The following is a 26989-nucleotide window of genomic DNA, read 5'->3' as shown; positions in this document are numbered from 1 at the left end:
TGAAATTGGGGCTTTTGATTGAACTGAGACTTTCACAATGAAAGTTACAGAGTAAAAATATCGATAGATGTTGATGCTGATTCTTGTTACAATTCTTTAACGGGGGGTAGAGGTGAGAGTTAAGAGTAAGGAAAAGGGACTCTCTAAACCTTTTCCCATCAATAACCTTTATTTTTAACTCAGTTGGTGAAATAGCTCGATATGAGTACAATTTTGAGCAGAAACACAGACAAAATTAAGTATATATACCTGCCAATCCCCTGCTTCCCGTTGTTTTTATTTATTTTTTCTTTAACTCAAGAGGACAAAATTACTGCAAATTTCGTTATCTGTGTGGGATTTGAAGAATATTTTTTCAAATATGTCAACCATATAGAGGTATGCCAACCAAAACGCTTTGTTGGCTCAATTTCTGTTTAGTTTCTCTCTAATAAGAAAAGGAAAGGAAACTGAACCCACTAAGATTTGTAGAGTGAAAGTTCAAAAAGACAAGACCACTTTGCTCCAATTCAACTAAATCAGTGCAGAATTGGGGAGAAAAAAGTCTAGCTCTCGATCAGAGCCAACTTAATAAAATTACCCAGATAAAGGGCTGTTTCCAAACAGCTGCAAAAATTGGCCTAAAACTCAGTTACACATCACATTAAAGCATAACATGTCACATGCTCATTGAGAATAGCTTGTAAACCATGGTTTATAGACCATGATTTATGGCTTAATATGCTATGTGAATCCAGCCAGTTGCACTTTATTGAATCTCATGATTGAAGGATCCAGTTTAAAACAGAACTGGTATGGTAGCTCATCTGATGGATTTTTGCATTTTTATTACTTAAATAATTTTAATATGATACTATGCTGTGTATTTTTATTTGTAGCAACTTATGGGTTAAAAATAAGCATACTTAAAGTAGAACCAAATAAGAGGCTATACTCATTCCAAATCTTCTCTCACATTATTCCCAGGTGTTTTGTTTTTTGTCTGACTTTTAGCAGTTTCCTGGTGAGGGCAGGATTTGGGGACAGACGCTGTGTTCTAGTACCTACTCAGGAGAACAGAACCAAGGCAATTGCACTATACTTCCACACTAGGAAGTGCATACTGTATCAAAAGTTACCGCCTTTTATATAATCCTCCTACTGCCTTCCCATAGGAGTAATGTACTAAGGGCCATATCATCTATTACTGGTGGCAAAGGCTGAAGCAACTGGTGACAGGGCGAGAGCTAAAAGTGAGTGAGCAACATATCCTTTCCCTTTCTGACCTCCTTTTCTCTGTCACTTCTTCATTCTCTTTTCCTTCTCCCTTTTTCTTCATATAGCAGGAGAAGAAAACAAAGGTCTGAATGAACCACTTGCAAAAAGCTCTTGAAATTTATATTTATTAGATTTATTAGATTATTAGATTATTATTAATATATATTATTAGATTATATCTATTAGATTCAGAAAGCCACCTGACTCTCAAATGACTCTGGGCAAAGGACATGTATGCCCTGACAAAATCACCAGATACTTTATCCAAAAAATCCATCAGTGGCTTAAGAACAACCTAACCTCAGGCCTGTGAGAAAAGCCAGGTTTCCAAAGACTGTTGGAACCCTTGTAGGTTGCATCTCACGAGGATGCTATTCCAGAGGGCAGGCACCGTGACAGAGAAGATGCACTTTCAGGGTTCCCACTAGATGACATTGTTTAATTGAGAGGGACCTGAAGCATCCCCACTCTGGATGGGCAGAAATCACCAGACACAGATGGTTCCCCAGATAGCCACGCCCTATGCCATGAAGGGTTGTATAGGTGACAACAAGCACCTTGAATTCACCCAGAAGCCAACTGGCAACCGGCACAGCTTGCAAAACAGTGATAACACATGGGCATATCAAGGTATGACATTACTGCCCATGCCGCTGCATTTTGGATCAGCTGTAACTTCAAGGACAGCTCATGTAGAACATGTTGCAATAGGCCATTATGAAGTGACTAGGGCATAAAAGACCATCGTCAGGCCTCCCAGTCTAGGAATGGGTGCAACTGTACACAAGATGGACCTTGCCAAAGGCCCTCTTCAAGTAACTGTAAAAACTGTAAACTATAAATTATACCCTCTTATTTTGTCCTACTTTTAGCATAATTGCTTATTTTTAACCCATCTCTAGGGTTAAACAACCCAGCACACTATCATATTCAAGTAAATATTTACTGTTTACTATTATTTAAATATTAAAGATGTAGATAGAAATGTCATCCTTACTAAAGAACTGATGTAATGCAATACAGTAGTCCTGTTCTGGGGATATCTGGTGGTGGGGAGTCAAAGTGATGGGTGGGACCTAGCTATCAAAGCCATGCAATGCATATTACAAAGTGGCAGGGCTTTGATTCCCCAATCATGCCCATCATTTCAATGTCTTTGCTCAATCCTGCCCTCTTTACACAGTACATGTAAAAAAATTAATAAGGAGAGGATAGTATATTGTGTAAAACCAAAAAAGGGTCACTTGACCCAGCCAACTAATCCATGGGTTTAGATTTAACCTAAAACAGATGTGATCTTGCTTAGAGTTGAACAGCCATTCTTTGGGAACACCAAAGCCTAGTAAGTTTCCCTATTTTATTTATCTAATGGTTCATAAAAAAGAGCAACTACCAACCTCTCCATTACAAAATTCACCACCAAACCCTGGCAACACAAAACATGTGACCCAAACATTAATTAATTCCATCAGCCAAACCACGTGTATGATGGCCAATGGAGAAAAGGTGATAGAAATAAGCCTTACCAGAACTTTCCAGGTTCAAGGGTTTATATAATTCCAGGTGCTTCCTGGAGAACGTGGGTGAGATTTTCTATTCCTAGACTGGTAACTTTAAAAAATTTGACTCATTGGCAAACTGGATTGAACCTGTTGTGGGAACAAGGCTAATGACATAAGGGCTAAGCTGTGGAACAATGTGTTTGGTTCATATTTCACATAAACTTTGTGCATGGCTCTAAGTAAGTCATTCTCAGCCTGAGGTTTCCATCTGTAATATGAAGATAATGCATACTGACTTACCGTATAAGATATAACAATGATACAATATGTGAGATGTTTGGGACACCCTAAAAAGCAATGTATAAATTAAGGCAATAGGACATCTGTCCTTAGATGCTAAATGATAAATTGCATGATTTGAATAATTCCTTGAGCAATCTGTTGGAATGATAAATGTGTAAACAAAATGAACAGTACAAACAGCTTGTGCTGTTGGTATGATTCCATTTAATCTAAATCAAATTCTAGATATATGCTTCCCGCATTACATCTTATTAATGATCAAATTAATCCAGTTTTGTTATCAGGGAAACATTTTGCTACCCAGTTGAGTAAGAAAGCTGCATATAATTCCTAAGGAGTAGAGATAAGGCCCTAGCAGAAGGAATTGGATTAGATAGCACAAAAGTGAATCAAATGGACCCTCAGTTCTACCACTGCAATGTATATAAGACTTAACTCACGTGTATTTAATGTATTTGTAAGATACAATTGCTATCTCAACAGATTCAAATAAATTGCTTCTGTGTCCTGGGTTGGTTGTTCTGGGTACAGTAAGGAGTCATTTATTCTTGGAACTTTACTCATGAAATCTAAGAGAATTTTGTGAACAGGTGGACCCAAGAGCCTATCAAAATCTTAAACCCAGCTGACTGCTATTTCTGCACACAACCTCCTGCCCACCATTAAGGGAGTGGTCTGAATGACAGCACAACCCAAGCTGGGTGGTGATGATGGCATGGAAGCTTTAACATGACCTGCATTGACCCCTTTGAGGAATGCTGGGGGCAAAAAAGGCCAGAGGAGCCCCTTCTGCTGCTCCCACCATGCTGAAAGAAACCTCTCATTATCTGCCTGTGTTGTGGTAAGGCTGACACATGGCTCCACTTTGAGAGGATCAGATGTTTCTATCCTACCATGCTATACTAAGTTATCCCAGCCATGCAGCCTGGCTTAGCATGGAGGAAGCAATGAACCAACAGAGGACAAGGAGAGTTCTGCTCACCTATCCATAAATATTCATGTCCATGTGTGACAGGGTGCCCCACATGAACAGAATCTCCCATCCATTTAGTAGCCATATGATACGTTATTAATGGGAGGGGGGGGCGTTAGTCAGATATATTGTCAGTACAATGTATTACCTGTTTTGACCTAAATTATAGCAATTGTCTGTCTTTCCTCTCCTCTAGTGAATTCTGTGTATGTGGATGGTCTGTGGATGTTCTGACCTCACTCACCAGCCCAACTCACATGTAGCCCTCACACTACCAGATACGCACTGATTAGATTTCCCTCAAAGGCTTGCACTGCTGTTGTATCACTGTACATTGTACAGAAAGTTTCCCACCATAAGGTCCCCAAGTCAGAGTCGGCACATCTCTTAGGATATCATAGAGGTAAGATCATGCCAGCCACCAAGTATGATCAGAGTCAGACTAGGGACATTAAAGAACATTAGCATGAAGAGAAAAAACAGAAACTCAGAAGTAGAGATCACAAACATGCAAAGGAGATTTAATAAAATACTGCTGTGTATGCTGACAGGCCATTAACCATTAGTATGTCATAATATCACCATTTTAAACACCAGGAACTTCCTTCTCATGTTGAAAAGTTTTCCAGTTTTTGCTAGACTCAACTTTCATATAACTTTCCTGTTAGATCCTATGATGCAGAACTTACCAGTCAGCCAAAATCCTCTAAGATATATAATTAATCAGACTAAAATAACTTTTATCTATAAAATGGAAGTAGGGGCAGCAGAAGACAACAGACAACTTATGAATCCTATTGATCTACACCAGAAGACAGATTTTATCGTGCCTTTTCCTGTCAGGGTTCACAAACAAAGCTAAAATCTATTATAATAGAGATGCTCACTCCTCGATGCAGACACAAACTGTATTAAGTTAATCCCTTGGTGCCCTCTTGTGGGAGAAAAAATATTTTCCAAATGTTCATTAAAAAGTAAGCAGGAGAAACATCTCCCTTTGTGAGAAAGAGAAACAGAAAGAGAAAGACAAAGGGGGGGGGGGGGGAGGAATAAAGTTTTATTTTTATTGAGAAAAGCAGTAAGGGAAGAAACAAAGAGAAGTGACTCCAAACTGATGTCCCTAGAAAAAAAAGCAATAGTAAATAAAAGCTGAGATGTCAACATGCTCTTGGGCATATAATTTCTGTGTCATGTACTTTGATGTCTGCTGTTTCTTAGTTGCTAAAGTATTTGGGAATCTCCCATCACCAAGTATGTACATTACTCTAAGCTTAACCTAAGAGGAGAAAGGGTACAGTGATTGATTGCTTGTGTACTATTAAATCAGTGTCTACTCTTAGCAACCACTCAGACCATTTCCAGGATGTGTCCCCAACCTGGCTCTTCAGGTCTTCCAGTGGTAACCCCTCGCCACTGTAATCAAGTTCATCCACCGTGCTGCTGGTTGTCCTCTTCCTCTCTTTCTTTCCACTCTCCCAGATTATGGACTTCTCAAAAGAGCTGTGTCCTGGCATAATGTGTCCAAAATATGATAATTTGAGCCTGGTAATTTGAGCCTTGAGTGAAAATTCTGGATAGATTTGTTCTGTGATTCATTTGTTTGTTTTCTTGGCTATCCACAGTATTCTCAGGAGTCTTCTTCAACACTAAAGTTTAAAAACATCGATACTCTTCCATAGAATGTCACAAGGAAAACCATTGCCAGCACGATTCTGATCTTTGTTGATATAGGCAGATCATATCTGAGTATCTTTTCCAAGGCCTTAATTGCTATCTTACTAAATACTAATCTGCAGCATACTACATGACTGCTAGTTCCTTACTATTGATAGTCTATCCTAAAAGGCAGAAACTATTTCACTATCTTCATTGTTCATTGTTAATTCTAAGGCTGGTTACTGTACCTGCCTTAGTTTGTAATTAGTTAGGTTTTCTTTATACACGTAGTCCTCACTTACCCACTGCAACTGGGGCTGGCAATTCCATCTCTAAGCGGCGCGGTCATATAGTGAAATGTCATGTGACTGCGTCCAACTTATGATGTCAGTTCATCAGTTCTGGCTGCGGTCGTTAAGCAAATTACCGTGGGTCATTAAGCGCGATGTCACATGACCACAACTTGCAACTTCCTGCCGGCTTCCCCATTGACTTTGCTTATCAGAAGCCATCTGTGAAGGTTGCAAATGGTGACCATGTGATTGCATAATGCTGTGACCATCATAAATGCATGCCAGTTGTCAAGCACCTGAATTGTGATCGTGTGACCATGGGGATGCTGCAAGAGCTGCAACTTCAAGGACCGATTGTAAGTCTCCTTTTTCAGCGCCTTTGTAACTTTGGTTGCTGAATGAGTGGTTGGTAAGCAAGGACTACTTGTATTTGTTCTTTTTTTTTTTTTTTGTCTTTCTTGACTGTTGGTTCCTTTCGTGTTGATAGTCAATCCTAAAAGGCAGAAGCTATCTGTCACTTTCATATCTTCATTGCCAATTCTAAGGCTGATTGCTGTACCTGTTGTCATTACTTTGGTTTTCCTTATGTTTAATCTTAGACCTATTATTTTACTGTGCTCCTTGACTTTCATTACTAGAGCTCAAAGATCATTTGCATTTTCAGTTATCAGAGTATAGTCAGCAGCAGAATGTATTGAGTTTTTCCTCAATTTTTTAGACCATGATTATATTCTTCCAAGCCAGCCTCCCTCAATGTACATTCAGCATACTTAGTCAGGAGAGCTTATACAACATTGTCTTACTCCTTTGCCAACTTGGAGCCAGGCTCTTTCACCATGTTCTGCCAGGACTGTTGCTTCCTGTCCTATGTACTCTATAGGTTTTGGATGAGAATAATGAAATGTTCTAAGAACATTCCACAGCTTGACATGGTTGACATAGTCAACATAATCAAAGGCCTTTCTATAATCAGTGAAGCACATATCTTTTGGTATTCTTTGTCTTCCTCGGTTATCCAGCGTGCATGAACAATAATGTCTTTTGTTCCCTGACATTTTCTAAAACCAGCTTGAATATCTGACATCTCTTTTTCCATGTAGGACTCCAATTGGTGTTGTATGATCCTCAGTGTTATATTTGCTAGCATGTAAAATGAAGGATATTGTATGATAATTTGCACATACTGTTAAGCCTCCTCTCCTTTGGTATTGGAATGTAGATTGACCTCTTCCAATCTGTTGCCCACTGTGTCATTCTTTAGATTTGCTGGCATAGTTTGGTTAGAGCCTTTACTGATTGCTTACTCTATTTCTGTAGATATTCCATTAATTGCTGTAACCTTCCAACTTGGTCATGAAATGACCAGAGTGCTGATCTAACTTCATCTTCTAGCACTTGCAGTTCTTGTAAATCCAGAATATTTTCTAAGGTATCTTAGATGTTGACATCTCTGTTATAAAGAATTTCAGTATACTCCTTCCATCTTTGTTTGATCTTCTTTGAATCAGTTATTATCTGTCCATTGGCATCCTTTAGCATGCCAGTTTGAGTTTGGAGACCTTTTGGAAGACTTTCCTTGTTTTTCCTTGTTTCCATCTTCAGTGTCTTTACAGATGTCATTATAATACTGCTTGTTTCTTTTAACAGCTCTCTGAAATTCTAAGTTCCTTCTTGGCTCTGGCGTCTCTTCTTAGCGGTTTCAACCATTTGTTCTGACACCCAGTTTGTTTTTTCTCTCTTTGGCAGTCACTTTTCACATTCATCCTTAACAACAACTCTGATTTGATTCCACAGTTCCCTTGGTTCCCTATAAATGAGGTTAAACACTTCAAATTGATTCCTAATGTTATCCATGAAAATGGCGGGTCAGGTATATGCTCAATACCATATTGTGAAAACCGTTTTGCTTTGTCCTTCCACTTTAGCTTGACTTGGAACTTGTACATGTTGTATTCCCAGCCCCTAGCCACGCCTTTGCTGTTATAACTTTGTCCCAATAATATAGTCAGTTTGATTTCTATGTGCTCCATCTGGAGATGTCCATGTACATAGGTATAGTTTTGGTTGCTTGAAGAGTGTGTTAGCAATGAAGAAATCATTAGATTGGCAGAAATGCACTATTTCCAACTTTGGCACTCTGGAATCAGATATTCTAGCACCTATTCATGTATGTGCTTCTGCCCATATCCATCATTCCCTACAAGCTCAGTTCTTTACAAGGATCACTGAAATGAACAAAGAGACTTTTCTCTTCCTCCACAATTTTCACATGATTGGGAGGAACAAGGATTCTTATTGTTCTCCGTCACCTTCATCCCAGCAATCCTGGCTGGCACTATTTGTTTCCACTGCCATATGAAAAAAGATCACTAGGAGAAAAAGCTACAAGACTTCACCCTTCCTTTCAGTGACCAGTGCTTTCAGCCAGACTGAAGCCTGCTTTTGTACTTGAGAGCTTAACCAGCATAATACTATTCCATGGCAGCTAATCACTGGATTGGTGAGCTACATGGGACTGCACAGACGGCTCTGGATTTTACCTCATATTGTAACGTAAGGATGCATGTCGTAGAACTATAGTACAGGGGTACTGTCAGCCCTATAATGTAGACCAGACTGAGAAACCAATGCTACATAGGTCTAAAACCACTTTTATTAGAACAACTATAGTGACCAAATCTTGCAAGTCTGAATGTGCTTCCCTCTTCCCTTATTTTGTCTTTGTATGAATTAGGTAGGGGCCTATCTGAAATGTTTTCTCAAATTAGTTTCTTAGAGTGGGCTTAAGCTGCACTTGTCTGATCATTACCTTGGTAACAGATCTTCCCACTGTCCTTCAAGGCCACTCTCTACCAGTATTAACTCAGTCCAGATCCTATCCAGGCATTCTTAACCATAAATATAACACAATTCAACCCTAGCATTTCTAATTCTCCAGGAACTTTTATTGGAGATCAATCTGCAATAAACTGTTTTCCCATTCGTTAACACAAATGAAGATAATTTCTCCATATTTTAGTCCTAAAGGTTTCCCATCTGTGCTATAGGACATGTTCTCAGGATAATTTAATGGAGATCATTTTGGGGAGAAAAAACACTTTTATATCATTTAACCATTCTACTTGGATGAATAGAGCAAAGCGAGCAATTAAGTTACTAATCAATATTAAGTGCACTTGTAATCACTTTTTTTTTTGGTAACACTTGAAAAAGTGAGTTTAAATAACTTTATTATTGTAAAAAGAAACAGCAGCCCAAAGGGGAATAAGGGAGTTTGAGGGGGGTGATCAGATAGTCAAGAAATATCTCCTGTCCTGTTAAACACAGTAAAGATCCATTAATAAGTGAGGCACAGCATGTCCCTCTAGAGAATGAGTTCATAATCCATCGTGAGACCTAGATAGGACCAAGCTGCTCAAAATGATCATGGGAGAGCATCAGGTAAGACAGGATTCCCCATTTTCAGGAATATGTGTCCAGTGTAGCAAGGAGTGGTGGGACTTTCTGAAGCCAGAGTCTGGTGCTAGATGCCAAGGACATGCCACAAGGAAGTAGTAAGCAAGTGCTAGGAACTGTATTTGGCCACCAACAAATCCTGCTCTGAGAGTCCAAAGTGATTCAACTCTGGGCTCGATATCTCTAGCACATAATTCTGATTCCAGCTAGATCATCATGATGCCCTCATACCCTAAGCAGCTTGATGATGCTCCCTCTCGGGATTCTGTGGCAGGCTGGGAACATTCCTGTCCTTCTGCTTTATGTCATCCTTGTTCAATGTCCTTCCTGTACCCACTCAAATACATAGACTGAGCTCTTTGCGCACTGTGCACTTCCGGCACTGAACTACACAGCACCAATGAAAACGGCAAAGGCAATTCTCTTCCAGGAGCAGTGTCTCCTCACGATGACCACGTCCACAGCAGAGCAGATCACAGCCACTCATGTCCATGGCAGTGCTATTGCACACTCGTCCACGTGTGCCCAGTGAACCTGTCTTGCGGTTAGCAATGCAGAAGTCAGGCGAGTCAGCAGAATAGATGAGGTCCTGCCGGTCAGGGGGCTTCATGTTCCGACCCACAGGGATGAGTGTTTTGCCATCGTTGCCACCCATCACTTTAAAAGCCCCATTAAAACGTTCAAGCAGGCGGTCACCCACTTCCCGGAAAGGAGGCATCTTCTTCCAACAGGTGCGTAGGGCACAGGAACCTGAAAGCCCATGGCACTTGCACTCGGTCCGCATGTGGTTCTTCACTGCCTGGAAAGGGGGCAAAAAAGCCACAATAGGTAGGGGAAAAAATGACAATTGCAAGATTAGTAAGATCAGAGCTAAGCCTCATAGCTGATTATTTTAGATAAGAAGTGGGAACAGTAGGGTGACAGAAAACTTCTTCTGAGGTTAGATGGGTGTATTCTTTTCCCAAACAGATATTTTATCTCTACTTACTGCCAAACAACAGCTTTTAAAATATGTGGCAGCCAATGCTTTAAACTTGGACATTCCACAGGCAACCTAGCAGGTCAACTTCAACCCCCAAAGCAATTTTATATGGGTCCTATCAAATTTTAATTACACTCTGAATTTGTTTAATGTTCAGTTTTATTTGCAGAAAAATATGTTCAGTTATTATTTCATATAAACATGACTGTATTGCTATCTTAGTTGTGTTTATAGAAGCTACTTCTTGGGATCTTAAAGGAAGCACAATTGTTTTCCTGGCTTCTGAGCTGACAACTTCTAATATTCCCTTATGCCCCATTTTGGAACTATTACATCAATGGTGCCAGTCAGCTCAACTGCAAGAATCAGATTGCTGTCTTTAGACTACTGTCTCAAGAATATAATGGTCCCTGAGAATAATACATTGGCAATTCCTGGCTTACATTTTCTAAAAAAAGAAAAATGAGAGTTAAGATATGTTTAAAGCATCATGCTTCTGAAATCTAGATAATCAAGGAAATGGTATGTCAGAGGAATCATTCCCCATCATCTGATACAGACTAATTTTGGATTGAATACACTATCCAAACAGCTCCTAAATATGGGAGCAGATATTTTACAGTCCAGTATTCCTATCATCGCATCACAGTGTGTTGTGATAAGGACTTGCCAAAATCCATCTAGAGATCTTGTTGAGGATGGGATTTGATCCAAGTTCTTAAATCACACTTCACACCCTTAGTTACTATATTCTAGAAACATTCTATGATGCTTCATATTTGTTCCTATACTTCCTTCTCCCTCTGCACTCACTTACTCACCTGCACTACTATCCATTGTTGAAACAGAAGTGATAGGTCTGCAGCAAAGAATGGAGTTTTCTTGTTCTGTCAGGGAATATGTTTTTGTTGGCAATCTAAGGCTGCTCTGCTCATTTATAAAGTGGAATTTAACACAGCGAGATACATACACATGCATAAGATTAGCTCTCAAGTTATGCTGAAGATCAGAAAGCCAGCAGTGTAAAAGCACTGTTAGGTTGGGAAGGAGGTCTAGAACATATAAAATTGTCTAGATGTAAGACAAGGTGGAGTAGAAGAGAGAAGGAAATCTGAGAAGGACCTGACCAGACAAATAAGTACATCTTGGTTTATCTACAGAGAAGGAGGCAAAGTTGTCCATCAGCAGGGGTTTCCCCATAAATGAGAAAGAGGAAGGGAGATGGCCCTTACCAGTCGCCCTGCTTCATTGTTGTGCAGGTCAATTAGGGTTCGAATGTCACTCTTGCCACGTTTGCGCTTAGCATCCATGAACTGCCGGGATTTCTCATAGCCAAAGTCAACATCATCCCCACAGCCACCCCATTCCCAAGCAGAGCCCTCTGATCCCGTGATGGCAGGTGGCAGAGGAGGTGCCCTGCTCCGAGTTGCCTCGCAGCCACACTGCAGCAGGTCACCCATGCTGCAGGCCTGGGTAACGGCATGGCTCACACCAGCTGCTGTGATGGCATAGACGAAGGCTGTCTCCCGGATATCTGTTTCGGATATTGAGAAAGAGAAAGAGAGATGGAAAACACGTTAGGCAAGGTCGTGTTTGAAAGCAACCCTCATGGCCAAGCAAAGCAAGAGGTACTGGCAGGCCAAGGCAAGTCATGTCATGATAGCCAACAATTCGGCCACTGAAGGCTTCCCATACAGCATTACCCTGCAGTTGCTTTGCCCCAGTTTGTTATGGAAGACCTGCCTATTTAAGAACAGCCTTTGGCAAAGAAGACAAGGTGCAGCTCTAGTTCGATAATGCTTGCTGGTGTTCTCTCATCCTCAGCCATGATATTCCCTCATCCTTTGGAAAATAATCAGTTTTTCCCATGTAATTGCCACAGAGATCTGGTGTGTCAATTTTATTGCATTCCCTGCCCTGTTTGGAATGGTGTGGTCATGTGATCAGACCAATAGGGTGTGCTTGTATCCTGGGAATAAATACCACTGGCTCTTCTTCAGCCCAGTTGTACCCTCAGAGTGAAGAAAAGCTCATAGGCCATTTCCCCACCTTTGATTCAAAGTATTATCCAATGCTGTTTGTGTTGGCAGAAGCCAATGCTGTCAGAAAACTCGGTATTGGCATCTCCAAGCCCTAGCCTATCTCCACTGCATCGACTGCTGATCAGTTTCTCCTCTGGCTCTCGGCAGCCCCCTTTCAGCACTTCACCAGCCAGCGAGAAAACCTGCAATGCTCGGTGAACCTGCAAATTTAGACAATTTGGCAGGAAGTGGTGGCAACAAGCAATACAGAAGCAAGAGAGGGGTTGGTGATGCAACCAGCCAATTTTACAGCAGGCATTCTTCTGTGTCAACAGAAGAGAGGATGGATAGTAGTTTAACTCAATTGTGGGGAAATGGTGAAAGTGACAAGAGAAGAGTCCAAATTATGGGCTAGAGATGAAGTGAAACCAACACTGTATAATCAAGGGGGAAGATTGAGGTTGTCAGGGCCTGAGTTTAGTCATTCTGGTTGTGTGTCTGCCAACCAAAAAGATCCTACTGTCCAACACTGACTTCCAATCAGCAGCAGTCTGGGATGTACAGTAATCGTACCTATGCTTACTTGCTAAGAAGGCCCACTGAAATCAGTAAGACGGACCTCTTTTCCAACATTGGATTGGACTGTACAAAAGTGGTTTGTTAAAGTTATTATTGGGAAGGGGGGCGGGGAGAGACAATGAGACCAGCCAGGGAATTAACCCTGCTGTTTGTGGAGATATTAGTTTTAAACCAACTGGAAACCAAACCCAGGGTGCTTGGTGCTATTCAGAAGGCATCAGAGTAAAAGGCAGAGAAAGGAGGCATCTTCCCACCTAAAGGGACCCCATATTGCCCTGTCTGAAAAACGCAGAGTGGCCTTTAACACAGGCTCCGTTCAACAAGTCGCTTACCTTCCCAGCGCAATAGCGAAGGGAGCGGGACTCCAAGTTGCGATGCCCCCTTCCCAGCCCAATAACTTGGTTTTTTATTTACGACGGGGCGCCACTCGCCCCTCCGCCGGGGGACATGAGTTCCAGGCATCCCTCGCCATGCCGGGACCTGCCACAGCTACAGCCACAGGGGGATTTCTCCTTCGCTCTGCTTTATTCCAGCACGAGGCGCCGCGCTGCCAGGAGCTCCGCCTCCTCTCTTCCTCCCCGCCCCCGCCGCGCCACCTCGGTTTGCCAGTGAGGGGCTTCTCGCACCAGGGGCTGCTACTGCTGGGAGGCGGGTGCAAGGAGTGGGGGGGGGGGGGTTCCCTGGGCGGCGGTGCCGCGGCATCTCTTTCTTATGGGGCTCCTCGTCCGCACCGCTGCGGCACTCCAGTGGGCTCGCGTTCCTTCCGTCCCGCGGGCACGCGCCATCGTCTCCCCGCTGGCTTGCTCGCCCGTGGGCTCAGGGGCCCGTCCCGAGCGGCTGGGGGAGGACCCAGCGCGGTGGCTTTGTGCCTCTCGCGCCTGCAGTCTCTTGGGCTCCTCTCCGCTGCTGTTCGTGAGCTGCCGAACGAAATCGAGCGTTTGCCACTCTTGCTGCACCTGTTCGCCACAGCAGCGTCCGCAGGGCAGTATTCTATTCTATTCTATTCTATTCTATTCTATTCTATTCTATTCTATTCTATTCTATTCTATTCTATTCTATTCTATTCTGCCCTGTTATGAATGCTGTTGCTTATTCCGATTAGGGATCGCACGTTCAGGGAAAGTTCTGCGATGCATTTAGGGAGACGTTACGACTCTGGCGTCCTCCAGCTTAGCATCTAACAAATCTTAACAAATCTTTGGTTTCATGTACGTAAAAATGCCTCGGATCAAGGAGGGCAAAGTAAGGGGAGACCTTCCTTGCCCTTAGAGCAGCGTTTTTCTCAACCTTGGGAACTTTAAGATGTGTGGACCTCAATTCCCAGAATTCCCCAGCCAGCCAATTGAGGTCCACACATCTTAAAGTTCCCAAGGTTGAGAAACGCTGACTTAGAGTGAGGGGATTATCCAACGTGAAGGTGGCAAAGAGGCTCCTGGCCTTATTTATTGCCCAGCTCTGCTCTCTCAGTTGCTGGGAAGTCTGAGGAAGCTCTAAGGACATGTAGGAGCACAGCCTTTGGGAACGGGGAGGGGCAGTAAATCTCTCCCAGACGTGGATACATTCTTGGGCTTTATTAAAAGCTGCTGTGCTGTCTGGGAGCATCCGTAATTGCTTCATTACAAGGACAGGGAGACATGTCACAGCAGTAAACCTTCGGCCTGTAGCAATAATCCGCTGTCTCTCTCCCCAAAGCCCCGCAATGCCTGTACCTCTCACGCTGTGTGAAAGAACAAAGCACAACCCTTAGGAACGTGTATCTGCTCTCTCCGCTCAGAGGAAACACGGTTATAAGCAAGGCAAGGCCAGGCAAGGATTCGTGGTGTTCCTTGGTCATCATCAGTAGCCTGTCCTTCTATTCTTGGTCTTCGCCTAGCAGCAAAGGTTCATCCTGTGGCTAAATTCTTCCTCCTCCTCACTGTTTGTAGCAGCATTAAGGGACCACACAACTCGATCAGATACTCAGATCTATAGTCTCAGCTGCATTATTTTATTTGTTGTTTCTGTTCTTTCCTCCATAGATTTCAAGGTGGTATACATGGATCCCTGCTTATACACATGCACACCGAATTCTCCAACTACCCAGAAAGGCAAATAAGATAGAGGGAGGCTCATCCAAGATCACCCTAGTAATTTAATATGTTAAAGTTCTAATCCAACTCTAACAAGGGATAACAATCCAGTGCCCTTCATGTTTTGGGGCTACAACTTTCATAAATCCCAGGCAACATGACTAATAATCCAAAGTTATGAAAACAGTATAAAATTTGCCAAAGGCTCTCCTGATCTGTACCACACAGGTTGTTATGTTCAACCACAGCGCTAAGAAGATTTGAGCAGGACAACACAGATCTTTTTTTCCTGCAGGAAGCAAAAGGCAATGCAGAACCCAATTCTATTTTTAAAACAATACAACGGTAACTGAATTTAAAAAGTCTTCATCAAATAATCATATGAACTAATTGATTTATATAATTCACTTACATTTGCATATTAATAAACTATAGTTGTACAGGGAAATGCATGCTTGCTTCGTTTTTGTATGCTCCATACATACACATGTTGCAACAGGTATCATCTTAAAAGAGCCATTCCTCCCTTTGTGTGGGCAAAATAATTGCAGGGTTTTTTAAATTAAAAAAAAAAGTCTGGAAACAAAACTTTTAATTGACCAAATGTTTTTAATCAGTTATAAGTGGGGCAAGGCTTAGAAAATTGTTCTGGGATTTGGGCATATAAAAATTTATTTAGTAGTCATTTTCTAAGTGAAATACACTAAATCAGGTAGAACTGATCATATGATGGTATGTTCAGGGTATACATTATATGGATACAATATTTATCCATATTTATTTGTCGTTTCTGTTCTTTCCTCCATAGATAATGGAGTGCAATCAGAAGTGTTACCTTGTATTGCTTATCAGTAAGCTACAGGCCCCTTTGACCCTTAGCTGTGTTTTGTTTAGTTGCTTCTTGTTTTACAAGTCCTAAGTCCCCCACCAGCTTTTTCTGACCATCCAACTGATCAGCCTGCACCTGAATAAGGGGGGCAGACTGCTGCTTCCCCTTAGCTAATAATAGAAAAGAATCAATCAATTTCTAAAAGGAAGGAAGACAAGGCTTCCACCCACACTAGTGACCATGTACCAGGTTGATGGCTTCTCTCATCTGGAAAAGGATTGCTGGCAGGGGAGGGGAAATTAAAGCTTCTGTTCTTCCCATCAGTGTAGTAAATGTATGTATATACAGTATGTATATGTGTATGTGTGTGGGGGGCACACTTATCAACATGTAACTTACAATCAAACATACCAAGCACCCTTCAGGGTGCCCAGTCCTCTGTGCTATTTCTTAACTAGGAGTAATGCTTTCTGGATTTATTTAAATGCTTTCTGGATTCATGTTTAAAATAGACCCACGTTTCTTAGCCTCAGTATAAAGTCTTAACTTTGAAGCCTGTAAATGCTGTCCCTGTATCTGAAGGCCTCAGTGCTTTAATTGATTGATCTAAATAGCACAAGAAAAATTGCTTGTCATTGTGGATGCAGTATGGAGGCACAAGCATGTTGTATTTCTGCTGATCTTGAAATCCAATATCTGGATAAAATGGGTTTATAGACAGGTCAGGTAGAATTGCCACACTGCTTCCTGGTCTATTATTGGTACTTGGAGGGGACACCAAGAGGGAATCTCAGGGCTGTAGAGTAGATTGAGGAGCTGAAAAAAATATCCTGGATGAAGGCAATGGCAGGAAAACTAGATGGATGTGTCTATGAGTGAAGATCAACTTGAGGGAAACTTTACTATAAACACCCACAGAGAAAGAGATTTTTCATCTTTACCTATGATGTCTAACCTAAATGAGCACTTATACAAAGTTCCTTTGCTTCATTTCAGACAAAAAAACTTATTTTTATCATTTGGGGGCATTGCAGGGTGATGGATGTGGGATGATGTTATGGTCTCAAAGTTCAAAGGGTTTTTTTTTTCTGTGTGCCAAAACCAGACACAAGGTCACAGAGACACCAAGAAGCTTCATGCCTAATTAAGACACCTAGCTGCAAGGGAAAATATATAAAAGGACAGAAGTGTTAAGCAGTGGGGGGGGGGGGCAGTTGGGCATGGCTGGAGTTGTATTTATATGGCATGGACTGGAGATATCAGGGAACTGGTGGAGGAAGAATCTGCAGCTGAAGACCCCCAGGAGCAAGCAGGACCCAAGGGGGAGATCTGATGAACAGACTAGCTGGGGCATATTATTGCAGCTTTGGGGGTACAAATTAGACATCCTAGAGGATAGCTTGACGAAGGCGCTAGACTTCAAGAAGCTCAGGAAAGAATAATGTTTTCATCTTTCAGTTTGCCTCCCTGGGTTAAAGCAGCTACTGTATGTGAGTCAGGGAGTGAAATAGATAAAACACTGTAAAAAAAAAAAAAAAGAGCTCCTTTTGGAATTGTGAGTGTATAGTTTGTTAAGCTAAGGCCACTTTATTGGAAATATGCACAAATTAATAAACATGACTATAATTTAGAGAAAAACAGTGCTTGTATGACTGGAAGGTTCCTGTCCCTTTTCCCACCCTCCAACGGGGGCACTAAATAAAGCCCAAACCCTAAAACTATCTTAACAGCCCTGCTCAAAGCACGTAGCAAGGATTCAGTGAATAAGCGCGTTCATCCCACCTACTCCCCAATTTAATTTCAGAGCAGAGAAGACTTACCATTGCAAATTTATTCTGTTCCCCACCACTTGTGAATAAACGAACCATCTCCATAGACAAGAGCTTCTACCCCACTGGCAATATTGGAGGCCACCTCTAAACTACAGGCTGTCCTCTCTTTCCTTCTCCCTTTGGCCCATACTTGTGGGAGAATCCCAAAGGGTAGTTGTCTACCCAAGCAACAAAGCCTGCCCCACTCACCCTGCTGTAGGATCTTCCCAAAATATTTGCTGTGGCTGGTGCAGTTCCAGCGACGAAAACGGAACTGGTACTGGCACTCACGCACACCCAGCCTGGCTCCCTTGGCCACTTCTTGTACAATCTCAGGCTCTGTCTGGCACAACTCAGCTTGTTTCCCTGCCAGCCGCTTGGTCTTCCGGCAGATGCTGTTGGGATCCATGACCAACGGGCTGCCCACTGCCCTGGAAAGATTGGAGAAAAGACAAGGAAACACTCTAGCTGCATGGAAATCATTAGGCTTAAACATTCTTAATGCATACCTCTTTAGGGCTCTCATAGAAGTTAATCATGAAATTAATCACTGAACCTATGCCAGGACATTCCCAAAAATGGTAACCAAAGCACATTTTCTGCCCTATGTCCCAGGGCCTTCCAGTTTAACATTCTGTCTGACCAGGGCTGGCTAGAGGCGTTTTTGCACCCTAGGCAAAATCATATTCTGGCGTCCCTTATTGTTTGGCTCATCTTCCAATTTTGTTAGGAATTTCAAAAAGGTGCCCTCTTGTTTCTTTTTTTTCTTCGGGATTCTGAGCATTACATTTATGATTTTCAGCCCCAGGCAACTTTTTTTGCTCAGACATTTTCACCCTATTTGCACTGCGAAATTATATTTAATCCTCAAGCAGGTACATTGGCTCACAAAGTGTGCCGTTACTGCTTTTCACTTTTTTATTGTATTTTTTGGAAGTCTTTTCAATTTTGGTGCCCCCTAAAATTTGGTACCCCTAGGCTGGTGCCTTCTTGGTCTTAGCCTAGAGCCAGACCTGTCTCTGACAATGAGATGGCTTCTGGTACAGATGGAAGGAACACCCACCACAGCTGCGCCTTTTTCTAGCTGCCACTCTCTCTGCCTAACAGCTAGGTCACATGAAATTTGTGAAATGGTACAAATTTACTTTTAGGTAGAACTTTAGTACAAAAAAACCAAATCAGTCTGGGCTATACTTCACATTATAGTTGGAAGAGTCATATTTTTGAATACTCATCCATGTTTAAAATTACTACTACCAACAGACAGCAACTGTAAGAACAAGATCCTCCATATGTCAGATCACGTCATTCCTTGTCGCCCACACTTGCTACAGTTGACAAGTATTAAAATCCAATGACATCTAAAGGGCCACAGTTTCTCCATCCTGCACTAAACCTATTCCCTCTTATGCTTGTTTCTCATTCACATGTCAAGCTAAGCCATAAGGCTGGCTTAGCAGAAGGCATTATACTGACATCCACTGGTTCCACCTATGAGCTGGACAACTAATGAACTGTGTAAATGCAGGACTATCATTTTTTGTGCCCGCAAGGAACCAGAGATAGGAGCCATGGCCAATTTTAATTTTTAGTGGCTTTCTTCTCTGGCCTCTTCCAGCAAAGTTAGATGCCTAGCCTTGTACATCATGCTCCTTAAAGCAACGACAGCTCCTTAGGTACACCTGCACGTGGGCAGAACCAGAGGGTTCAGATGGACATATTTCCTACTCACCCAGCCAAATAGTGTATAGTATAATGTCAATCGGCCCGTATGTTCCAGCTGCTACTGCTGCAGCAGCTGTTGTTTTAATGTAAGAGAGCATTAAAAAAATGACCTAGCCCCTTGCAGTCTGAAGTATATAATCCAATCTCATTCATTTCACTATTATTTTCCAGGTGGAGCGGTACTAGGGCATAAGCACTTCCTTAACTCAATATATTCTAGGGCTACTGTAATTCTGTTGTAAGGCCAGAGCAGGAAAACAAGGAAGGCACAAGTTACTTTTTGAAAGAATATCTAACTAACCTTGAAAAAATGATAACAGTTTATAAACAAACTCTGGTATTGTGCCAGCTTTTCTCCCTAGCTTCTAGATTACTCTCAGCACAGGAGTGTTCCTTTCAGTGACTTAACTAAGACATTTTCTTTAAAAAAGCTCATGAAAAACAGTCAAAGGCTGTATCATCCCACTTTAAAACACAAAAATCCAGGGTAGAAGTTAAAAGGCTATATTATACCACACAATGTGTAGTCTTCCCTGTCCAGGCCACAGAATACAGGATCACAGGCAACATCCAGAGAATCACAACTCCTTTTAAAAAAAATCTTCCCTCCCTCCTTTGCAATCACAGGAGGAAAAAAGCTTGAAAACATGCCAGGTGCATCTGTTAAATTTCAAATGAAATAAAGTTGTTTTTTTTTAACTAAAGCTTCCTATGCTCAGAGAAAGAGAGAGGGAGACTTGTACAGTCTGCATATTTTCTTATCCACTGCTAGATTTTCATCCCCTTAAATTCTGCTTCCACTGTATTTATTGCCCAGCAGTGACCCCAGGAACTCTGTTATTTTATCATCCCAATATCTATCAAACTTCACGTTTTGTAAAGGACCATATAGTAGATATTGTTTGGATTCGTTATCCAAAGCCATAATATTTTGTTAAGATTTTGACACAGAATGTTGTGTGAGTCTAGCCAATCTGTTTTGTAAACAAGGCTTTTAAGGCCAAGCATGTTGTACAAATCCAGCCAATCTTAACTGATTCCATAAACCAAACTTAGGCTGGCTATTGCTACCTGTGATGTGTGAATGCAAACATTGACAAAGGGATGGATTGTGAACTGATGCAATCAACATCTAGGCATGAAAAGATGTTCCTTGAAAAGAGATTATGAACTTTTTATGGCTGTTTCTCTGATTGAATAATGTGATACTCAGTGCTACGTATTAACAGCAGTCTATTTTTACAAGGGAACCTCACGATGGCAGCTTTTAAAATACTAATGGCAGCTCTGCTCTTCACTAAAGGCTGGACTGAAGAAGTCCTGATCAGCTTGGATTTTCTCACTTTGATCCCTATTGTGTTGACTGACAGGGCACAGAATAGCTCTTACTGCTTGACAATGAAAGCTACGATCTGGGAGTCCATCGCTCCTCGGGAAGTTTAGAAGAAATCCAAACTAATCAAATGGATCACTAGAGAGTCAGAGCCAGGGAAATTCCAGCAATTTGGCAGACTAAGTCTCTCCACGCAGTAACACAGAGAGGGAATGCAAGAGCTTTGAATTAGAAAAGTCCCTGTGCATCCAGGAGTGTGTCTGCACCTGTGTGCTTATATCAGCCCAAACAAGTATTTTCTACATAGGCTATCTGTGGGTCATCTTTTACGATCTAGGTATGAACTCTTTCTTGTCTGCATCTGCCTGGCAATAGATGTATTGTAAGGCAATCCTTCACGAGTAGATTGGGGCACAAAGCATGCTACACTTAAGAGCGCAAGATTCCTCTTGGCCAGATCAAAGCTCCATCTTATCTAACTTCCTGTTTCTTACCAGAGGCCAAAGCAGGGCATGACAGCAGTATTTTTATTGTTGCTCTCTAGAAGAAGATACTCAAAGGCATACTCTTTGCTGTAAGGGGCATACAACTAAAACCAAACAAAGTAGGACTATGTTAATCATTTCTATGTCGATGGCTGGTGTGGGTCTTCCGGGCTGTGTGGCCCTGTTCTGGAAGTTTCTGGAACTTCTGGAAGTTTCAAACTTCCAGAACACGGCCACACAGCCCGGAAGACCCACACCAGCTATCGTATGCCGGTCGTGAAAGCCTTCAACAGTTCTATGTCGCTTCAAACTTACTAGATATATTTCACTTCAAGTCTTACAAGATTGCTATTGCTTGTAATAGTTTAATGTACTCTATTTTCTATTCAAAATATTCCTAGATGGTTAATTATATGGGTTATTGTGGTTTAAAACCAAAAGATATATAAGCTATGAGAACAGGTTTTTATCCTTTTTAATATATTTTTTACTGCAAAACTCCAAGAAAGGACCTGTAGTTCAGTGGCAGGGCATCAGTTTTGCATGCAGATGGTCAATCCAGGTTATATCTTGCATGCATTTGTTGCCTTTGTTTACCTAAAAGGTGGTGGGTTTTTGTTTTGTTTTTTAAATCTAGGTTGGAAAAAAATTCTGTCAGGAATTCAGAAAGGCACTAAATAAACCAGTGGTCTAATTTGGAACTACATTATTTCCTGTAGGAAGACTGAAAAGGGATTAAATTTGGGGTGTGGGATCAGGGCAAACAGTTATAGCATCACCTCATACTTATATTGCACATTGTGTTTAGACACTCATTTCATTGCTATCACTTGTACTTCATGAAACCCTGAATGCAAATTGATGAGGCATGGAAATGCAAAAGGATCCAAGATAACAAAGTGAATAATGGACAGTGATCTCATTAGCATATAGATATTGGATATCCTAATTTGGTCTTCCCCAACCTGGTTCCCTTAAGACCTTTTGGGACTACATAGCTAAGAATTCTCAATAATTCTCTCAGTGTTGCTGTCCCAGCGCATTTAAACAGGGTCAACTTGGGAAAGGCTGGTTTAGGCTCTTGAAAGTTCAGCTGGAATATTCTCCATCAAGGAAAAGCTTACACATTCAGACTATTCAAAGAAGACTCCACAGGAATGTAGGAAATATGTCTGAGTCATGTTTGCTGCCACCGTCGAGAGAAAAGAAGAGATGTCTCAAGGGAATTACAAGTCTTAGAAAATAACTCCAAATCCTACTCAGCGTTCTGTAGCAATCAATAATTCCAGTGAAGCCTACCTGACTGAAGACGCAGAGGGTAATAGTGCCTCATTAGTACATCTTACGACTACAGAATCAGGAACACACTGATAGTGGGTTCTTGTGTAAGAACTAGGTGACACTAAATGCAAAGATGAAGGATAATTGCTTAGCAAACGGAATAAAGATTTGATGACACACTCACAAGGCTGGGTACATCTGTGTTAAACCTGAGCGTGTTTGAATTTTGTTGCAATGCTGTCTTCAGCATTAAGTTAATATTAAATTATACTGAATATAAATCATATATTGATGACAGGATTTGGAATATGAATAGTATGTAGCAACAGAGAAGAATAGCCATGGGGCATTAAGAAGACAGAAACTAAGTAAGCACCATGGAGAGAGGCATTTACCCTGTTCAGGGCACTAAACCTTCACTTCTTGAGCACTGGTTACATTGTCCAGCCTTTTTCTTTTACCACCCTCTCCCAAACTTCATAACAGCCATGTTGGCTATGAGTGATAGGAGCTACAGCCAAACATCTGGAGGACCTTGCATTGTGATAAGGCTGCCTCATATGTTTCAAGTACCATAGGACAAAGATGATGCACAAAAACAAAGAAGAAACAGATACTGCTATTTTTAAAAAAATGCTTATATGGTCACCAGATGCCCATACATGTTTCAATAGCAACAGGAGCTACTTATCTGGGACTCAATTCCATGATGGCCATGGGGCAAGAAACTTTGTTTCTCTGGTCACCCAGTAGATAGATTGTGGTGAGCACCCAGAGTCGTTGAGAGTCAGGTGGCACACAAGTTTAATAAATGATTACATTATTTTTTATTATAGTGACTAGTCTGTTCATGTAAATCTGCTTACCCATAATGACTCTCCTCCTTGCAAACAGTCATTTTTGGACATGTCATTGGGTAACTGATTTGTAACAGCTGGGCTAAACACCCTTGTAACAGATGTGTTACAGCCTGATTAGGCCATTTTTATTGCTCCACATGAGACCTCTTCAATAAAAAAATATATTAACAAGAATACAGAGAACATGGAGTACTTCTTAAACAGATTTAACATTCTTCTAAAAACTGAATGAGGATTTAAATTAATCCAGTCCTCATCTTTTGCCTCAGTCAATACCTCTGTTTGTCTGTTACTTCTAATATACAATATATGTGAAGGACTTATATATGTCTGAAAGTTTACCTTCTATGGAAATTATTTCTAATCTTCAAGACAGTACTAGTATTTATTCAAAACTTCATCAAGAAACATCTGCCCCCCCAAAAAAATAGTCTAAAAGCATAGGTTAAAAAAAAGTGAATGTGCTCAAGATAATTGGAATGATGGAGGGAAAAGATTACCCATTGTCTAAAAAGAAACTGACATTCATGTTGGGGAAGGGAGTTTCATATCCAAGCATCAATATAGTAAATATCCTTTTTCCCTATAACCCAGCCTTCCTTAGCCAAGCATCCTTCAAACATTTTGGAACTCACAGAATTCACAACAGCATCTTGCCTTTGTTGACTGGGAATTAGGGAACTGCTGTTGCAACACCTCAAGGAGATACCAGGCGGGGGAAGGCACTTGCCTCCCCTTTGCAAGGCAGGGCCTCCCAGAAACAGCATCCATGCCAGGTCCTCAGCTGTGTCATCTGGCAGAAGATGGTCCTTTACAGTAGTCTAAACCAGTGTTCCTCAACCTGGACAACTTTAAGATGTGTGGGTTTCAACTCTCAGAATTATAACAACAGTATTGTTATCAACTGCTTATCTAAAGGGGAGAGTTGGCATCTGCCCCCAAGATTGCCCACTGAATATTGTGGCTGAATGAGGATTGCACAGAAATCCTACATTATTACCCGCTACGGGTAATCTCGGTGGCACAGATGACTTTTGCAACTTTGGCTGTTTCTGTGTCACCATTTCCAAACAAGGAGAGTCTAGCCAAGGTAATTTGGCAGCTACCTCCTGCCAAAATAATGTCCAGAAACAGGGAAGGGACAAGGTAAAAATTAAAGATAATCATATTAGATATCTAGAATTTATTTTGAAGCTGCTGTACCTACACAAAGTACACAAATTAGCCAGGAAGAGGGAACCCTTCAAGATTCATCTACATGGTTAGACCAGTGTTTCTCAACCTTGGCAACTTTAAGCTGTGTGGACTTCAACTCCCCGTATTCCCCAGCCAGTATGCTATATTAACTATAAAACTGAGTTTTAGTCTGGGTTAGACTATAAAACCATTCCAAAGAAGTGGGGTCACAGCTGAGGAGGCCCTGTTTCTAGTACAAATCAATCTCTCCTAGAAAGGCTAGTCAAGTAGTATGCGAGCAACCTTATCGGAGTGAAGACTGTTCTTCAGCTCTCCTGGGTAAAGCTGCTAAGGATCTTACATTTTCAGACCAGCACTTTGAATTGGAAAATAAGCATACTGATAACCAATGCAATTATCTTAACCTTGGAGTTATTTAGTAAACTTGTGCAAAACTTGAGGAGCTTCAGTTCAAAGAATCTTCACGCAAAGCAATTCTTAAAACCTGCTTTGCCAAGTAACAAGCTGGCTCCCGTCTAAAGGTGAAGCAAAGGGGCTTATCTGTGAGTTCTGATGCTGCCATTCCAGTAGCTCCATTAATGGAACAGCCCAGTGAGGCAACAAGGCAACACAAGGATGCAAATGTTGTGCCTCCATAGTGTGAAGTGCCTTGTCTGGACAACGCATGGCTGTTTCATACATCCCTAGTATTTCAGTTTTCAACACCCACTGGTATTCTGCACCATCGGTTGCTTGAAAGCCATCTTCAGGGCAGCCAAAGGTAAAGTAGTTCACTGTCACCTAGTCTGAAGTTAGCCAATGCAAAACTAACCATGCTGGTTTGCAGGCTGCAGCCATTCCTAGATGGAGATCACTGTAATCCACATCTTGGTACCTACTGATTGAGTGCTGGGTTAAATATGAGACTGTCCCTGAAGGCAATATGGAAACTCCAACTGGTGCACAATACAGCTGTCAAAATTTTAATTTATACTGTCAAAACTCTCAAAGCGCCTGTTTGATGATTGCTCGTTGGAGTGGACCCAAATATTTGAAAGGAAGGAGCCCAGTCAGCCTTGCACTGAAGCCCTGCTCCAGGTACCTTTCCCATATGTAATTATAATTACTTTCTTGCTAACAGTTCACCAGCTCTGGAACACCCTTTTTAAAATAGTAAACCAAACCCTAAACTTAGTTCTCTCTCACTCTGGGACTCATTAAGATCTGTCTATTTATCCAGATACTTACTCAGATACTTACTATTTATCCATATACTTACCCATGTTTTTGATACAAATTCTTAGTTTGCCTATGCCTACTGACAGTTAGTTATTTATTTGGCTGCCTGGGGCCGGTGGCAATTAACTTCCTGCTAGCTGAATCATAATCTCCTGCGATGAAGGGCAGGGTAGAAATGCTTTAAACCTATAATACCCCTCCTGTATTTCCAGGAGCGCGGCTGTCCTGGAGAGCAAGTTCCTGGAAGGGCATCTTCAGCTCAGATTAAGCCCGGGAGGGACAGAGCTTCAGTGTGCAGGAAGGGGCGCCTGATTGCGCGCCTGACCGGAGTTTTGGCCTGGGCAAGGCTATCATTAAGCAGGGACAATTTGTCCTCCTTTAAACGAAACGATCAAGCCCTGGGGCAGAGGATCAAACGCTGAACTGCGGTTCACCCCGCCGAGATCCGACGAGGAAGCCCTCAGCCAGCAGTCCTCCTCTCCTCTCCTCCCACCCACGGTGGTCCTGGGAGCGCCAAGGTCCTCCCCCGTTCGCGCTGAAGGCTGACAGCACGGAATGAAGGGGAGGGGGAGCAAGAGACAAGGCGCGCGGGGCGGAAAGTAGGAATCTCGACCGAGACCTCCTCCCTTTCATCCCGGACCCCGAGATGGAAGAGCATGTGTGTATATGTATGTGTGCAGGTGTGTGTGTGTGTGTAAGGTATTGAGAAGATACATATACATATAATCAGAAACTGTCAATTTCAGTACAGTACGTCTCCCCTCCTCCTTCTTCCCCCTCCCCGGAAGGGGACAGGGATGGAAAAATGCTGCCAAACTGCTACTGCTCTGGTAGGGGAAGGTGAGCTCCACGAGCACTGCCCGAGCTTGTCCCCGATGCAAAACTCGCCCGGGTCTGCAATTACCGCGCGCTCAGCCCCGCCTGCAAAAAGATCGCGCCCCGAGAGCTGGGGCGTGGCTTTCGTGGAAGCGCGCACTTGATAGGGAGACCGCCGATTAATCCCTGCAAATAGCCACGCCCCTCTCACGCCGTTGGTTGCTCGGCGTCGACTTTGCCTGGGACATCGCACGCCTGTGTAAACACACCAGCGCGCGATGCAACCCGCGAGCGGTGGCATACCTAGTGCGTGCCTGGAGAATCAAACAGCAAAAAAAGAAAA

The 26989-nt window shown here is 42.1% G+C and overlaps 1 protein-coding gene across 3 annotated transcripts in view; it reads right to left on the bottom strand.

Annotated features, from left to right (window-relative positions):
* Positions 1–8382: 8382 nt before the first annotated feature.
* Positions 8383–26989, bottom strand: part of WNT6 (Wnt family member 6) — a 42967-nt gene continuing 24360 nt past the window's right edge. For 2 of the 3 annotated variants that reach the window (XM_088146369.1, XM_007419817.4), the window contains exons 2-4: positions 17942–18162; positions 11655–11956; positions 8383–10239 (exon numbers count right to left, since the gene is read on the bottom strand). In XM_088146369.1, coding sequence (XP_088002495.1) covers positions 9778–10239; positions 11655–11956; positions 17942–18140 — 963 coding nt within the window. In that variant the 5' untranslated portion in view covers positions 18141–18162 and the 3' untranslated portion in view covers positions 8383–9777. The remainder of the gene's footprint in view (positions 10240–11654; positions 11957–17941; positions 18163–26989) is intronic. The other variant, XM_088146370.1, reaches the window with a different exon arrangement.

The sequence above is a fragment of the Python bivittatus genome, unplaced genomic scaffold, assembly GCF_059951505.1.
Source record: "Python bivittatus isolate LINGU-HERP-01145 unplaced genomic scaffold, Pbiv_v1 ctg000480_np1212, whole genome shotgun sequence".
NCBI classification, from domain to species: domain Eukaryota; kingdom Metazoa; phylum Chordata; class Lepidosauria; order Squamata; family Pythonidae; genus Python; species Python bivittatus.
The sequence above is the reverse complement of the archived record's forward strand: the minus strand, read 5'-3'. Positions and strand labels throughout refer to the sequence as shown.